At 47.2% G+C, this 17,097-nt stretch overlaps 1 protein-coding gene across 2 annotated transcripts; it reads right to left on the minus strand.

The window, feature by feature from the left end:
- Positions 1-71: 71 nt before the first annotated feature.
- PEX11B (peroxisomal biogenesis factor 11 beta) lies at positions 72-10,329 on the minus strand. 2 transcript variants are annotated; one of them, XM_040998877.1, is made up of 4 exons: positions 9,969-10,329; positions 9,094-9,209; positions 8,470-8,671; positions 72-1,234 (listed from the first exon to the last, which is right to left on the minus strand). In XM_040998877.1, exons 1-4 carry the CDS (start codon positions 10,022-10,024, stop codon positions 829-831), a joined length of 780 nt encoding a protein of 259 aa, XP_040854811.1. In that variant the 5' UTR covers positions 10,025-10,329; the 3' UTR covers positions 72-828. The 2 variants fall into 2 exon arrangements, with proteins under 2 accessions (XP_040854811.1, XP_040854812.1); XM_040998878.1 differs by lacking the exon at positions 9,969-10,329 and adding an exon at positions 9,774-9,787.
- Between the last annotated feature and the right edge of the window lie 6,768 nt (positions 10,330-17,097).

Below are 17,097 nucleotides of genomic sequence, written 5' to 3' on the forward strand. Positions count from 1 at the left end.
AGAATATAAACCATAGTGATAAGAATAAGGACCTCAAACAAGCAAAACATGAGTGATCAGACCAATTGTTGATGAGTAAATGGATCTTTAATTTGTTGACTTGGAAGAGTTGAGGACACTAGCCATAAATATTTACATGGACTCATTGTACAATATTTACAAGATGCTAGACACAGCATCGTGCTAGACAGGCAAAGAACGGGTAAGAATAGACCAGGCAACAGAGTTCTGAAATAAAAGTGTAAACCAAAATCCAAAGATTCAAGTACAGGAAGGGTCAGGAGCAAATTATGAAGGAGGCTGAGAAAGGAAACATGGGGGGAAAGGAAGCATCAGATAGTCTATTTTACAAAGCTAGCAAGTGAGAGCTCACCAGGACACAAAGTCTCAAAATTATGATTTACAATCCAAAGACTCTGCCACCAGCTACCTCTGTGAGAAAAAATAAGGTAATTAGAATCTTACAGACCACATCTTATACCTTGTCTATCTGATAAAATTCCTGGACAGGAGATTAAAAAGGTAAAAAGAGATGTACAGTGGCAGACCCTTAAACAGACTTGAGGAACAAATTAAAAATTCAAGAGAGACACAGGCAATGAAAAAGAACCAGCACACAAGCTCAGGCATACCTGGGTATTAGGATCGTCCTACCCACTTCACAGGTTACCTTTCCTTATCTCATCTTTTCCAAAGCTCCTCCTCCCGCCTCTAAAATCACTGGATTTTTATCCTAATCCAGGAGAATTAAAATAAGGCCGGTATATGGGGAAGACAGAAGATTCCACCTCCCAGAGTCAGGTCTCTGCCTTATCCTGTACCAGAACGTTAGGGCTTGAGTCGTAGCCAGGGACAGATAAGGGTGAGAATAGACAGGATGGAGGACACAAGGCCACAAAGTCCCACGATCCCAGGGCCACAGCGCCAGAGGCCTAGTTTGTCCAGTGGAATGAAGAGATCACAGGCGTTTCTGATCACATCCAGCAGAAGCGGGGGATGACCTCGAAGGACCCGAGCCAGCAGCAGCACTCGGAGCCGAAGCTTCAGAGCCAGTTGGGGAAGGCTTCCTCCCAGGCTCCCGGGGCTGCTGGGCCCCCCAGTTTCAGTTCCTCCTAGAACACTTCCTCCGGAACCCTTTAGTCGCCGGCTATAAGCTGAAGACTCTTGTTCCATGAGGAGACGAATCTCGTAAGCATCACGGCTCAAATTCATGATGAGGGAAAACAAATAGTACCTGAAACACACAAGAAAGAAGGGCCAGTAAGGGCAGCTGTACTTTCTTATCACTTCCAACGTACCACTTTAACAAAGGGACTGATTATACCTTAAGGGTCTATGTTTGGCCTAGTAATTAAAAAATGACCAATCCCTCATCAGAGCACTTAGCTCAGCACCTCACCTCCAGCTACCAACACCAGCTTTGTGCAAATCCTAGGAGGATGGCTCAAATGACTGGGTTCCTGCCACCCAAGTGGGAAACCTGAGTTTTCAGTTCCTGGCTTTGAACTGGTGCTTGATGTGGCTTTGAGGGTCTGAATCAGTGGACAGGTACACTGCCTCCCTCTGTGTCTCTCAAGTAAACATGTAATTGTATATACTTTTTTTAGATTTATTATTTTTATTTTTATTATAAAGTCAGATACACAGAGAGGAGGAGAGACAGAGAGGAAGATCTTCCATTCATTGATTCACTCCCCAAAATGGCTGCAACGAATAGAGCTGTGCCAATCCGAAGCCAGGAACTAGGAGCCTCTTCTGGGTCTCCCATGTGGGTGCAGGGTCCCAAGGCTTTGGGCCATCTTTGACTTATTTCCCAGGCCACAAGCAGGGAGCTGGATGGGAAAAGGGATATGAACCAGCAACCATATGGTATCCTGGAGCATGCATGGTGAGGACTTTAGCTGCCAGGCTACTGTGCCAAGCTCTATATAAATTTTTTTAAAAAGATTGATTTATTTTTATTGGAAAGGTAGGTTTATGGAGAGGAAAGACAAAGATCTTTAATTTGCTGGTTCACTCTCAAGTGGCCGCAACAGCCAGAGCTGAGCTATTCCAAAACCAGGAGCCAGGAGCTTCTTCTGGGTCTCCCACACAGTTAGTGTCCCAAGACTTTGGGCTGTCCTCTACTGTTTTCCTAGGCCACATGCAGGGAGCTGGATGGGAAGTGGATCAGCTGGGACATGAACCAGCACCCATATGTGCTACTGGCACTTGCAGGCAGAGGGTTGGCCAACTAAACCTTCATGTCAGCCCCAACATATGATTTTTCTCTTTAAAAATGGGGAAGGGGGACTATACACTAGAGCATCAGCAGTGAACACTATCACTCATTAACAGAAATATTAGAGTGGTCCTACTCCAGGTGTAGAGGGGGGAGGGGGCACCCCCATGCTTCTAAATCTGTATCGTGAAAAAGGTGAGATCTTCATGGTTGCCACGGTTACCAGATTTGCTTTGAGCCCAGTCAATCACTCTGACCTCAGACTGAAACCCAGAAAGGACAGAAGAAATCTGGCACGCCCCTGAAATCTGGCCTAACAGAGCCACTGTTGGACCAATGACGGACGCCAGCCAATATCCAACACCAAGTAAGGACCGAAGCTTCCATGTCAAGCGGGGCTTAAACTCCCTGCACACCCTTTCCTCGCCTTTCTTTCTGTACTTTTATGGCTCCTTCTCTATGTCAGTCTGCTGCAAGGGAGAAAGGCCCGTGAACTGGGGTTTCTTTGAATAAAGGCCATCTATATTCTTTTCTATACTTGGCTGATATGTTCCTTCTTGAGTGGTGAGCAAATCTAACATTTCTCATTTTACATAAATTTAAAAAACAAACAATAATTCAAAAAAACAAGAAATGTCCTCCTTTGAGGACAGTATATTAAATAAGTCACACATAAATAGACAAATACAGTGTGATGTCACTTATCTGTGTAATCTAAAATAGTCTAACTCAGAACCACAGATGGAATAGTGCAAGGAATGATAGTTGCAAGGGGTTTAGCAGTGAGGGAAACAGGAAGGTATTGGTCAAGGTACAAAGCTTCAGTATTGCAAGATGGATAGATCTGGAGATCTGATGTCCATCTAATGTAAACCACGGTACCTATAGCTAACAATACTGTACTATCTATTTGAAATTTGCTAAGAGCATAGATCTTAGGTTTTCTTACTGTTTAAAAAATGGTAACTATATTAGGTGATGGATACTTTAATCAGTTTGTGATCATTTAACACGCATATTAAAAAATGGAGCTGTACATCTTAAATGTAATTTCTACTTGTCAATTATGCTCCCAAAATTACAGAAAAAAAATGCCTTCCCACCCTTCTAAAATTAACATGTGCTTAAAATGGATCTCAAGATCCTGATTAAAATTTATGAGCATCAGGGTGAGAACTGGGGCTGGGAGCGGGCCTGGCACATGTTTTATTGGTGTGCAAAGGGTCAAGGGCTACAGGAAAGTGGGCAAAATAATTGTTTTTACATTCTCTTCTGTCCTTCCTGTATCTGGAGAGAGGGGAGACTTAACAAGAGAAGCCACACCCAGTCTTCCTACCAACCCAGGGTCTCCGATGTGGGGCATGCTCCGAGGGTCCTGCTCAAGTGGTTTTGATAGGTCAATAGTTCTGTATTGCTGCCAGTCGCCACTCCAATCATAATGAAATTTCTTCAGACTCCACTAACTGATACAGTCCACCTTAGAGTCTCCATTTGCCCAGGAGACTCACTGCCAACTATTTTCTGGGATAGCTGATCTATCTGTTCTGTCCTCCGTCCTCTGTTATGGTACCAATTGTCCTCTGCATGCTCCAGTGTACTGCCATATCCTCCATATGCATCTGGATATGCTGTCTACTGCTCTGTCTAAGCCATGCCCATGCTTTCCATGGTCAGATCACAGAACCTGCAATTTCCTCCACGGTTGGAGTTCTGAGTCCAGCAGTTCAGTTGGGGGGATTCCCAAAGAAACTTCATCTGAGGTGATCCCAGATCTGATTCTTGTGTGCGCATGCCAATACAGGGTCCAGCACAGTCCGTCACCCAAATCGGCCTTTGTGCACACTGTTAGTCGCAATTGCTGGGTCAGTTCTGTCTCCAGCCCTGTCTTCTATGTAAACTAATGGGTGTTGCAGTCCAGCCCAATCCAGCACACCACACACTCGGCCCTCATGCAAACCAGTGGGAGCTGCAGCCTAGCCAGAGCAACCTGCAATAACCCCCATCAGGCCCACCCCCTGCCCTAGTTCCCATGCTTGCCAGTATGTACAGCAGACTGTTTTGTCTGTCCCACATCCCATTCAGATCTCACACATGTCAATGGGCATTGAAGCCTAGTTCAACCCAACCAGGCCCACTATCCAGCCCACACATGTACTGGCAAGTGCGACTGTCTGTCTAGCCATGCCTGTCCCAGTCCTGATTCTCATTCTCACCAGTCAGAGTGGCAGCATGAGGGGGAAGTGCTCAGTGTTTTCCTACTGGGCCCACTCCCACTGCGGATCTTGTACTTTCCAGGCAGTACTGCAGTTTAGCTTGACAGAGTTTTCCCTTTGTGCCAGAATCTGTTAGCTGATGCTACGGCAAAGTTCAACCAACCCACACCCTCAGGCTTATGCATGGACCAGCAGCAGGTACAGTCCTAGGCTGTAGTACTTCCGAGCGCATGTGAGAGCTGGGGGCTGGGGTGGGCTGGGTGGGTTAGACCACAACACTGATCAGTGTACATAAAAGCCAGGGTGGGTTAGGTTTCACAGTGCTGGGTTCAAGCCTTGGTTACTCGGCTTCTGATCCAGCTTCCTGCTAACGCACCTGGGAGGTAGCAGAGACTAGTTCAAGTATTCGAGCCTCTGTCACCTATGTAGGAGAGCTAGAGCGAGTTTCTGGATCCTGGCTTCAGCCTGGCTCAGCCCTGGCTGGTAAGCAGCAGGCTTTGGAGAAGTAAACCAGTGAATGGAATATTTGTCTCTTTCTCTCTCTGTAACTTTGCCTTTCAATTAAATAAGCAAATCTTCAAAACAAAATTTTCTTAGGTACAAAATTTGTGTGGTTTTTGTTTGGTTTTTTTTTTTTTTAAGATTTATTTAATTTCATTGTAAAGCCAGATATACAGAAAGGAGGAGAGATGGGGAGGAAGATCTTCCATCCATTGATTCACTCCTCAAGTCGCCGCAATGGCCAGAGCTACGCTGATCTGAAGCTAGGAGCCAGGAGCTTCTTTCGGGTCTCCCCCACAGGTGCAGAGTCCCAAGGCTTTGGGCCATCCTCAACTGCCTTCCCAGACCACAAGCAGGGAGCTAGATGGGAAGCAGGGCCTCTGGGATTAGAAATGGCACCCATATGGGATCCCAGTGCATGCAAGACGAGGACTTTAGCTTCTAAGCTATCGTGCTGGGCCCATTTATTTTACTTTCATTAACTTGAAAGGCAGCGCTGAGTGAGAGAGATTGATCTGCCATGTGCAATTTATTTCCCAAATGCTTGCAATATCCAGGGCTGGGCCAAAAGAAGGAGCCCGAATTCTATCTGGGTCTCCCTTGTGTGTGGTAGGGACCCAAGCACCTGAGCCATGATCTACTGCCTTCTACAATGCATTCGCGGGAAACTGGAAAGGAAATGGAAGAGCTAGGTCTTAAACTGATCCTCTGATACAGGACAAGAGCATCCTAAGCAGCAACCTAACTTGTGGTTTTTATTTCATATACTCTGACAAGGGTGGGCTGAACTCAATAAATTGTCCTAAATATAACCGAATATATCCTAAATTCAGCTACATTTAACATACTCCGGTACCACAAGGCAACATGTTATCTATTTTCTCCCTGAACTACGGCTTTAACTTTTTTCTTTTTTTTTCTTTTAATAAAATTTATTTTGACATTCTTTACATAGTTAATTAGGGTAAGAAGGTTCAAGGGCTACAGGAAAGTGGATAATACTAGTATGTTTTCCATATTGTTACCTTCATGTTTAAAGGGGGTATTAAGGGAGAAGGCCCACCCAATTTCTCACCCTCCCAAGGTCCCGGATGTAGGGCATGCTCTGAGGTTCTTGCTTAAGTGGTTTTGATATTGCCACAGTTATGAATCACTGTCAATCTTGCCACTCCAAGCACTATGAGGTCTTTGAAAAATCCACTGATTGACTTAGTCCATCATAGTGTCACTATTTGCCTGGTATTTTGTTGCCAACCTATAGCTGAGGTGGTTGAATAACTTGTTCCATCTTCTCTCCCTTCATGGTTAGGGTTCTGATTTATTTATTTTTATTGGAAAGTCACATTTACAGAGAGAAGGAGACAGAGGAATTTCTTCTGTCCATTGCCTCACTCCCAAGTGGCTGCAATGGCTGGAGCTGAGCCAATCTGAAGCCAGGAGCCAGGAGCTTCTTCCAGGTCTCCCATGCAGGTGCAGAGCCTCAAGGCTTTGGGCTGTCCTCAACTGCTTTCCCAGGCCACAAGCAGGGAGCTGGATGGGAAGTGAGGCAGCCAGGACATGAACCAGGGACACAAGGACACAAACTGGTGTCCATATGAAATCCAAGTGTGTGCAAGGTGAGTTTAGCCACTAGGCTACTGTACCGGGCTCAACTTATTTTTTCATGGTAGCAAGATATTTTTTTTTTAATAAAGATTTATTTTTCTTATTTTTTTATTGGAAAGGCAGATATACAGAGAGGAGAGACAGAGAGGAAGATCTTCCGTCCGATGAGTCACTCCCCAAGTGAGCGCAACAGCCAATGCTATGCCGATCCAAAGCCAGGAGCCTCTTCCAGGTCTCCCACGTGGGTGCAGGGTCCCAAAGCTTTGGGCCGTCCTCGACTGCTTTCCCAGGCCACAGGCAGGGAGCTGGAAGGGAAGCGGGGCCGCTGGGATTAGAACCAGCGCCCATATGGGATCCTGGGCGTGCAAGGCGAGGACCTTAACCACTGCGCCACAGCGCCGGGCCCAAAGAGATGTTTTTTAAACACAATTTGAATTATATCATACCCTGTTCAGAACTTTTCAAATTAAGTCCCAGTGTACTTTAGATAAGATTTAAATGGAAGAAAACATTTTTTTACCATTGCCTAAGTGAATGAATGTTCTGGGGCCCAGCAGCATGGCCTAGCGGCTAAAGTCCTCGCCTTGAGTGCGCCCAGGATCCCATATGGGCTGCCAGTTCTAATCCCGGCAGCTACACTTCCCATCCAGCTCCCTGCTTGTGGCCTGTGAAGGCAGTTGAGGAAGGCCCAATGCTTTGAGACCCTGCACCCGTGTGGGAGACCTGTGGATGGTTCCTGGCTCCTGGCTTTGGATCAGCACAGCACCGGCTGTTGTGCTCACTTGGGAAGTGAATCATCAGATGGAAGATCTTCCTCTCTGTCTCTTCAGCTCTCTGTATATCTGCCTTTCCAATAAAAATAAATACATCTTTAAAAACAAATAGATAGAGAAATAAATTTTTAAAAAATGAATGTTCTGGTCCCTGTCTCAAATTTGAAATTACATTCTTTATTCAGTATTGTTCAAAAAAGTGATATTCTTCCTATTATTCTAATTCCCTGAAGTTTTTCTTGGCTCAAAGCCTTAGAATATGCTATTTTCTTTATTTTGAAAAGTCTTTTCTGCTACTGTTGGTTTTTTAAAATAATATGTGTACTTACTTATTTATTTGAAAGGCAGCACTACAGAGAGAGAAAGACAGACATACAGAAATTTTTCATCTGCTGCTTCACTCCCCAGGTGATCTCAACAGGCCAGGGTTGGGTCAGGCTGAAGCCAGAAACTTTATTCGTAGTCTCCCCCATGGGTGGCAGGGGCCTAAGCATTTGGACCATTCTGTTGCTTTCTCAAGTGCATTAGCATGGGGCTAAACTGGAAATGTAGCAGCCAGGACACGATCTGGCATTCTATTGGATGCTGGCAGTGCAGAGAGAAGCTTAACCCACCGTACCACCATGTCAGCTCCTATGGTTGGTTTATGTATCTCCTAGGCAGATTTCAGGTGTCAACTAAAGTACTAGTGTTTCAGAGTGTTTCCCTTATAGTTTCTACTAGCTCCCCTTGCTATATATGTTAATAATGTTTTACATTTTAAAATCTGTATAAATGTGATTTAATATCTGATTCCCTCGGTAGACTAGATCTCTCTTTGGCACAAACACCATATCTCATTAGCTCTTTGCTTTATTTCCATAGGAAGCACCAAATATTTTTAGGCTGCATGACTGAGTGAGTAGGTGGGAGGGAGAGGTATAACCTGTGGTACAGACAGAAATTAAAGTGATGTAATATCTCGTCCCAGCCAAACTGAAGCCATTTACTGCTATTCCCTCTTTGATTGTTTAAGCTCGAAATGAAGACCGGAAGCCAAGTGATAGACATACACATTCTAGGGCAGTTCTGAGAGAAGATATTTCCTTCATAAATGGGAAGCCATACAGGAGGGAGGCTACAAAAGGTCTTGTAGGATAATAAGAGGATGTCAAACCTGAAAGAACGCTGAGCCCACTTCTCCTGGTCCACACGGGGAGCTAATCCGGACTTTCCTGCCCACAGCACGTTGTCACAGGCGAAGTACAGGGCGCGATTGAGGTGACTAACAGTGATGCAGAACCTCAGGACCACATCTGACAGGTGCACGGCTCTCTTGGCTGACTCCAGAGCATCCGCGGAATTTCCCAGGCGCAGGACTTGTGGAGATTGGTGAGGAAACACAAGGGTTTGGGAGTGGAAAGGCAAATGGGAAGAGGTCAAAGTTGAACAAGAGACAGCAATAAACATTTTTTAAAAAGCAGAAACGGTTCATTCTTGTTTTCTTTTTTAAAATATGTTTGCCCCAGATTAGTTTTCTTAAACTCGTCCCATTCTCTTCCATCTTCTATTACTTCCTTATCCGCTGCTCTTAGCAATTAGAGGGACATGTTCAGAGTCAAATGTGGGAAGACTGGCAGAGGGGATAAAAAAGCAAAAACAAACAAACAAAAAAAAAACCAAAAAAAAAAAAAAAAAGAGAGAGAGAGAGAAGAAAAAGAAAAAGGAGGGTCTGAGGGAGAAAGAACACCGCAGCGGTGGAGGGAGGGCTGGAGATACAAAGAAAGACCGCGGTACTTACGCTTCCTCCCAAGGCTCAGGTGGCCCTCCAGCTGCCGAATCTGCTTCTGTAACTCAGGACTGGCCCCATGTCTCTGCAATGCGTGGCCGAGGAGGGAGCAAGCGTACTGTGCAGCCCTGGAGGAAAGGACAGGCAGGGTAGCACGCGGACCTGCTGAACCCGCCTCTCAGGAATGTCGCCCAAAAACCACCTGCCCTTCTTCCAGTTTGAGGCCATTCTCTTTGCCCCTCTCGAAGCCCACCCCATCCGTTTCTCCTTCAGGCAGGGGGAAAAAGAAAAGCATGAGGGGAAAACGGGGAGCTAGATAGAGGTAGGGAAGTTGTATTTAGAATTGAGAAGAGTTTTGACAAGCAGGGGGCCGGGGAAGGAAGCAGCTGTCCACCGAGGGCGGGGACGAGCACGCCCCAGATGTGTGAGGCAGAGGAGGGTAGCTGGCGGGCAGGTGAACTAAATGTTCTCAAGGCCCTCGGGCTGAATCAAGACCAGAAAGGGGGCAGAAGCAGAGGACCTCCCGGGGTGACCACAGGGCGAGGGCACACAAAGTCCGGGCGCCCAGGGGGACGAAGTTCAGCTCGCCATCCCCCACGGCGTGAACACTTCCACCACCGCCCAGGGAGGAAACTGCTGGGTCTCAGTGAACCCGGTGACCCTGAGCGACCTCTCCACCGGCCCACTCGTGCCTCAGTTTCCCCATCTTTGCCGCGAGCAGAAAAGTATCATCTCTTCGTGGCCGGCTCAGCCCTGCCCGTGGCTGTCCGTCCGAGGCCCCCGTAGTCGGGTGTTGACCCTCTTTGACCCCCGTAGCCCGACCTGCCCTCTCGTCTCCCGAGGCTCTCCCGCTGCCCGCCCTCGCCGCGTGCCTCTTCAGGTCTCACCTGCACAGTCGCTCCCGGGCCTGACTCTGAGCACTGAAGTGGACCCAGGCGTCCATGACAGCGGCAGCCACGGCTCCGCGGCCCCGCTCCCGTCCCCACTTCCCGCCCCTAGTCACGCCTTCCCGGGTGACCCAACGGTGCCGTGCGAGGGACAAACAGCATCGGGAAGGAAAGCGAGTGCAGCCGGCCCTTGCCGCGGAATTTCAGGTCTCGAAGTTCCGGATATCTAGACCTACACCAGCGTGATGTCGTGCGTGTGTCAGATTCCCGTATCAGAAGTTCTCCATTCCCTAAACTCCTCTCCGGAGGCACCTTTTTTTTCTTTAAATATTCTAGTCCTAGGGCGGCGCCCGCAGGCCCGGGGGCGGAGCGAGGAAGCGCCGCAGGGAAATCCTGGCGGCTGGGCTAGATTTCTTCTGAGGGTACAGCCCCGGGTACGCCCAGCACGACACACTCCACGCACGTGCACGCAAGCTATTTTTGTTGCAAAGACAGATTCTGCAGGGAGAGGAGACTGAAAGATCTTCCATCCGCTGGTTTACTTCGCAAATGGCTGCAACAGCCAGAGCTGGGCTAACTTGAAGTCAGGAGCCTCCTCCAAATCTCTCATGCTGTGTAGGGTTCGAAGGACTTGAACCATTCTCTGCTTTCCCAGGCCACAATCAGGGAGTTTGACTGGAAGTGGAGCAGCCAGCACACGAGCCAGCACCCAATATGGGATGCCAGCACTTGGAGGTGTTAGCCTGCTAAGGCATCGCACTGCCCCTAAATGCCATCTGGACTGTCATTACATTTCTCTAATGGCGATGTATGCTGCAGCTTTCTTGCTTGTGGTCATGGAGTGTCACCACCAGGTAATACTCAACCCATTCACCCCTGCTCAGGTAGAAGGAAACTTCTTGAGGCAGCTGGAGAACTTCCTGTCTGCTTTGCCCTAAGTGAGTGACTTGGGATCCTGGGCTGGGTTGGACAGGAGTTTGGCTGTTAGGCTGTGCCTGGCCTCCATTAGCCACTAACCCGCTGGGAGGGTGCCTCTGCCCTCCTCAACAAGTTGAGATCACATGTGTGTTCATTTACAGGTTGAGCGTACCTTCAATAAACTGCTCTGTCCCTTATCCTTCAGGATGGCCACAGTGCTGTGCTGGGCTTCCACCGTTTGGCATCTTCCCAATCCTACCTGCCTCGGGTTCCTGCAAAAAGTCTCTAGGTCAAGGAAGAAACATAATGGGAGCCTATCAGGAAAAATGAAGTCAGGCTTAGGGTAAAACATTGTAGTATGTTCATTCAGACATTTAAAAAGATGTGCAATCCGTATGCAGCAATATCCTGACTTCAACAAGTGAGTGTACTAGCACAGGAGACAAATGAAGCAGTGTTATGCTAAAGTAAAGAGCTACAGAACACAGCCCAGATCTTGCTGTCAGGGGAAGCATTCTAGATATTAAAATTTGATTCCTGAGAAATAGGCGTTGGACACTTTTGGATCAAGCATTTTGGAATGAGGTAGTAGATGGAAGATAGCTGTCCCTCTGTTGCTTTAGCTTCCAAGGACATGAAAATGTGGATGTACAGAGAGGAGGAGAGACAGAGAGGAAGATCTTCCATCCGATGATTCACTCCGCGAGCGCAATGCCCGATGCTGTGCCGATCCGAAGCCAGGAGCCAGGAGCCAGGAACTTCCTCCAGCTCTCGCTCGCACATGCAGGGTCCCAAGGCTTTGGGCCATCCTCGACTGCCTTCCCAGGCCATAAACAGGGAGCTGGATGGGAAGTGGAGCTGCCAGGATTAGAGTTGGTACTCATATGGTATCTTGGCGCATTCAAGGTGAGGAATTTAGCCGCTAGGCCACAGCGCCGGGTCCAAAACTAAACATTTTTTAAGTGTCAAATTTAAAATGTTTTTATAGTGTGGTGTTAGTATGGTGAGAGTATTAGGAGTAGTTAAAAATGCAGTCTCATAGGGACAAGACTCCATGTTATCAATTGTTGAAAGAAAAAAAATATTTGAAAGGCAGTTACAAAATCTTCCATCCATCAGGCCAAAAAAAATATTCAAGAATTGAAAGACACTATTAAGAGGCCTAATATAAGAAAAAATATGAAAAAAAAAATCAATTGACATATAAAGGAATGCCAATTAAACTCACAGGAGATCTCTCACAGCAAACTCTACAGGGAAGAAGAGAATGGATTGACATATTCCATATCCTAAAAGGAAAAAAACTGTCGGCCTAGGATAACACATCTAGGAAAGCTTTCTTTTGTTTTTGAAAATGAAATAAAATTCTCCCACAGTTAAGAAAAGTTAAAAGAATTTGCCTCTTCTATCCCTGCCCTACAAATGACACTTTAGAATGTTCTCTCGACAGAGAAGAGGAATAGCACCAAACAAAACCAAAGGCAAATGTAAAGAACATCCCAGTAAAATGACAACAGGAGACTAAATCAATGAACAAAACCCATTTCTAAAATGACAGGACCAAAGTACCACCCATACATATTAACCTTGAATGTAAATGGCTTAAGATCAATCAAACATCATAGATGAGTAGACTGGATTAAAAAAACAAAACCCATCTATTTGTTGTGTAGAAGAGACACATTTCACCAACAAAAATCAGCAGAAACTATATCACATGGGTTTTGATGTTTCTTGTTAGTTTCATCTTTTTTTTTTGCTTTAAATATTTATTTTTATTACAAAATCAGATATACAGAGAGGAGGAGAGAGAAACATCTTCCATCCAATGATTCACTCCCCAAGTAAGCGCAAAGGCTGGTGCTGTGCCGATCCGAAGCCAGGAGCCAGGAACTTCCTCCAGCTCTCGCTCACACATGCAGGGTCCCAAGGCTTTGGGCCATCCTCGACTGCCTTCCCAGGCCACAAGCAGGGAGCTGGATGGGAAGTGGAGCTGCTGGGATTAGAACCGGCGCCCATGTGGGATCCTGGCGCGTTCAAGGCAAGACTGTAGCTGCTAGGCCACGCCGCCGGGCCCTAGTTTCATCTCTTCAAAACACTTTCTTCTGATTAAATTCTTCAGTGACTCTTAGATCATACAGTAGCATCATTTTCTGCAAGAAGGTTCTTGATTTTCATTTATTCAGCTACACGTTAGTCATTTAGTAGCATGTTATTTAACTTCGTGGTGTTGTTAATTTCTTTTTTCTTCCTGATGTTGATTTTGCTTTGTGGCTTCTCATTTAAGGGGATATATAGTAGCTGTGTAATGGAGACTGTCATATGTAGTAACATGTTATTTAACTTCATGGCATTGCAAATTTCTATTTTTCTTTCTATTGTTGATTTTGTATTATGATTTTCATTTGAGGGGATGTACAGTAGCTGTGAAATGGAGACTAACATCCAGATGTGATGATACAATGTAGTACACATTTCTACTTCCAGACAAGGATGGACTTACAATGAAACTGTTTACTATATCTTGACAGTAGGATGCTGGACTCTCTGCCATTGTCCATGCCTGCAATGATGGACATATGACTGTATATAAAGAACTACACTTTAGTAATGATATAGAGGAACTAGGTGGTGGTGAGACACGGGAAATTGGGGCTGGGATAAGGGAAATACCAGGAGCCTATGGAACTGTATCATAAAATGATAACAATGAGCCCAGCGGCGTGGCCTAGCAGCTAAAGTCTCGCCTTGAACGCGCCAGGATCCCATATGGGTGCCAGTTCTAATCCCAGCAGCTCCACTTCCCATCCAGCTCCCTGCTTGTGGCCTGGGAAGGCAGTCGAGGATGGCCCAAAGCCTTGGGACCCTGCATGTGTGAGCGAGAGCTGGAGGAAGTTCCTGGCTCCTGGCTTCGGATCGGCATAGCACCAGCCTTTGCGCTTACTTGGGAAGTGAATCATCGGATGGAAGATCTTCCTCTCTATCTTTCCTCCTCTCTGTATATCTGATTTTGTAATAAAAATAAATAAATATTTAAAGCAAATGATAATAATAAAATATAAAATGTAGAAATTTTTAAAATTCAAAAAAATAAAGAAGCCAAAGCAAACAAAACAAAATGAAATCTTCCATCCACTGGTTCATTTTCCAAATGCCTGCAGCGGTCAGGGCAGGGCCAGCTGAAAGCAAGATCCGGGAGTTTCATCAGGGCTCTCACATAGATGCAGGGGTTCAACTAGGCCATCTGCTGCTACTTTCCCAAGCGCATTATCAGGAAGCTGCTTTGAAAGTGAAGCAGCCTTCATGCTTGGAGCCCCGATTCCAGTCACCACGTGCATGGGGTGACCTGTCCCTGCGTGTGCCCAAACTCCAGAGGCTGCTCCCTTCATGGTGAGTACACCAGAAGGGGGAAGTCTGGAGAGTTGGGCCAGCCCCGACAACACCTGCCATCATCATTGCACAGTGGATGGGATTGGGGAGGGAGCAAACTTGGGGGTTGAGGATTAAAAATTCCAGCATTCGGTTGGCTGCTGCTGGGTGCCAGGCTTGGATCATCTTCATGCTTGGAGCCCCAATTCCAGTCACTGTGTACACAGTGAGCTGTCCTGAGCTCAGCCTGCTGGCTACCTGGTGGCCAGCACTGGGATATTGGTTCTTTGAATTGCTGCTTAGGTAGCTTAGGTAGCTCCATGTTAAGCCCACTGTGTGTGCTTCTGGGATGTCAAACTCCCAATGACAGAGTAACTTTGCCTTTCAAGGTAAGCGAGGGTAATGAGACCTGGTAGGTTTGAGGAGAGGGACCAGATAATCTTTATAGAAAAGTCTGATATACCAACCTCCTATGAATCCTGCGTAGAATTTGTAATCACTGAACAAAGTTGAGCACCGGACACCAGTCCATGCAAAAGCTAAGGCTCATGGCTTGTCTAGCAGGACCATATCCTATTACCTGACATGATGATGAATCAGGAGACAGGTCACATTAGACAGGGCTATGACATTAACTAGCACAGCAGAGAACCACATCCGGGGGTAGATTCTGTGGGAGATGTGTGGGCCAAACCCCATGGAAATACTAGCCCCGCTGGTTAGCTCTAGAGTTGGGGTGGTCACGGACTAAGTTGGTGTGACCAAGGAGCCTGCCATCACTCACAGGTAAAGGAACCCACAACAGTCTGGACTGGTCAAGCAGCAGCACCTGAATGTGCATCCTAAATAGGGCGTGGGGTGGCCTGGGCTGCAACGTTCACCAGCTCATACAAGGCCAATTGGAAGGCCAGACTATGCCTGACACTGGCCTGAAATCCACTGGCATGTATGAGAACTGGATCAGGGAGTGGGTTAAGCGGAGGAACTTGGGAAACTCCCTTGGCAGGTCATAGCTCCCGCTGGTGAACACATGGTCCAGACCTGGGGGTTGGACAAGCTGGGAAAAGTAGCTCTAATGACTGGCTAATGTGTGGATTGGTAATGGAACAGGGTGGACTGGGCAGGACTGAGCAAATCTTAGCCCACAACAAAATTAGAAATCAGGATGGAGCACAGGTCATGCCAAGCTAGGCTGTTGCACCTACTGGTCTGTGTGAGCCGGGAACGCTAAGCCACAGTGTGTAAGGTTAGGGCCGGGACAGGTGAGGGGTTGTGCCAAGCTGAGTCACAACAACCACTGGCATGCAAGTGATCTATGGCTAGGAACAGGTCTGGCTGGGGAGCTAAGGGGACACCCTAGCTGGGTTGAGATTCCCACTGAGGAGCGCATGGGCTGGAATTGGGGCTGCATTCTGATCTGGATATGTTTCCATTGGCACAAGTGTGGACTGGGACTGGAGGCACCAAGCCAGGCTAGACTCCAACACCATCTGGTGCTCTGGAGAACCAGGGATGGACTAGGCTAGGTCTCAGCCCCTACTGAGCCATGTGTGAGCTGTATGTGGGTATGGACGAGCCGTGGCTGGGCTGAAACGTGCAACAGCAAGATCCGGTTTGGGTAGAAGGCCAGTCAGGAAAAGCCACTGTTCCTGCTAGCACAGGAGGTAAACTGAGTAGGGCTGGCTCATGGACCCACTGGTATGCGCAAAATATGGTATTGGGAGGGGTTCTAATGGAGGAGCCTGAATAACTCCTCTGGCAGGACACAGACCCTGCAGGTAAGCGCGAGAAGCATGAAAGGAAACAGCCCAGAACAGTCTATGGAAAGGTACCCACTGGCATACATTTGGCATGGGTTGGGGACAGACCAGGTTGAACCAGTTCATATCATCTGCTGGTGAATCTGAACACCAGAGCAGAGTGTGGGTCGAGCCAGATTTGGTCATGACAAAAACCAGTGCACATTACGGAATGCCAAGGTGAGGTGACCAGTACTGGATGCGGCCACAGCACCCAAGCAGCACACGTGAGAACCAGGAAGGGAGGGGGAGGAGCCAGCAGGGGGAATATGGAGGTGGGGTTCCCTTGCTGGACAGCCACTCCCACTGGAGAGCATGGATTGGGAAGGAGGCAGACCAGGCCAGGCAGAGCTACAACACTGTGGGCCTCATGTGAACTAGATCAGGGAAAAGCCAGGCTGGGCTGATTGTTCCAACTGGCGCAAGCAAAAATTAGATTGGGTGAGAGTTGATTGGGCTTAGCTGCAGCATCAGCTGGCAGAAGCTGGCACTGTAGGCTAAATCTGTCAAGTTTAATTCCAGAACCACCTGGAGAGTGCATAATCTGGGAGTGGGAGTGGCCTAGAATAGTGGGCTCCTCCCTCTTGGGTTACCACTCCCACCGAAGAGCAGGAAAACCAGGACAGGGGCTGGGGTGGCTAAACAGAAAGGCAACCAGCTGCAAGACTGGCAGCAATTCAGAACTGTAAAGCTCCATGGAGATTACCTACAAGCTCTTTGCTTTCTGCTGCCTCTCTGTGCTGCCACTGGCTGACCTGACCATTTGCTGTAGCCACATCATCCTTAATGTATGCAGTCCCTGGACAAGAGGGGAACCACGGTGTGACTCCAATTCTCAAGGCTTATTCCTGACCCCAAGAATCACGCCCTCTAAACACCTAATAGCTATCTATTCACTAAACCAAAGTGATACCCTAACCATATCCCTATCACCTGATGTAGGACATACTGAATGCTTTCATTCTTAATAGCTTTGCTAAGCTGAATGAGCAAGGTGTGGATTGGGAAGAAAGGGTAATTAGTCTCCTTTTTTCTTAAAGTAC

This window comes from Ochotona curzoniae, unplaced genomic scaffold (assembly GCF_017591425.1).
Source record: "Ochotona curzoniae isolate NIBS_2020 unplaced genomic scaffold, NIBS_Ocur_1.0 scaffold_1037, whole genome shotgun sequence".
NCBI lineage: Eukaryota > Metazoa > Chordata > Mammalia > Lagomorpha > Ochotonidae > Ochotona > Ochotona curzoniae.

What these genes read in the sequence shown, in the direction of transcription:
- PEX11B (XM_040998877.1), bottom strand. Translation starts at nt 10,024, where the DNA reads ATGGACGCCTGGGTCCACTTCAGTGCTCAGAGTCAGGCCCGGGAGCGA. An exon ending in CCTGAGCCTTGGGAGGAAGC is followed by an intron (nt 8,672 to 9,093) that starts GTAAGTACCGCG and finishes AATCTCCACAAG; the next exon opens with TCCTGCGCCTGGGAAATTCC. An exon ending in TGGGCTCAGCGTTCTTTCAG is followed by an intron (nt 1,235 to 8,469) that starts GTTTGACATCCT and finishes TGTGTGTTTCAG; the next exon opens with GTACTATTTGTTTTCCCTCA.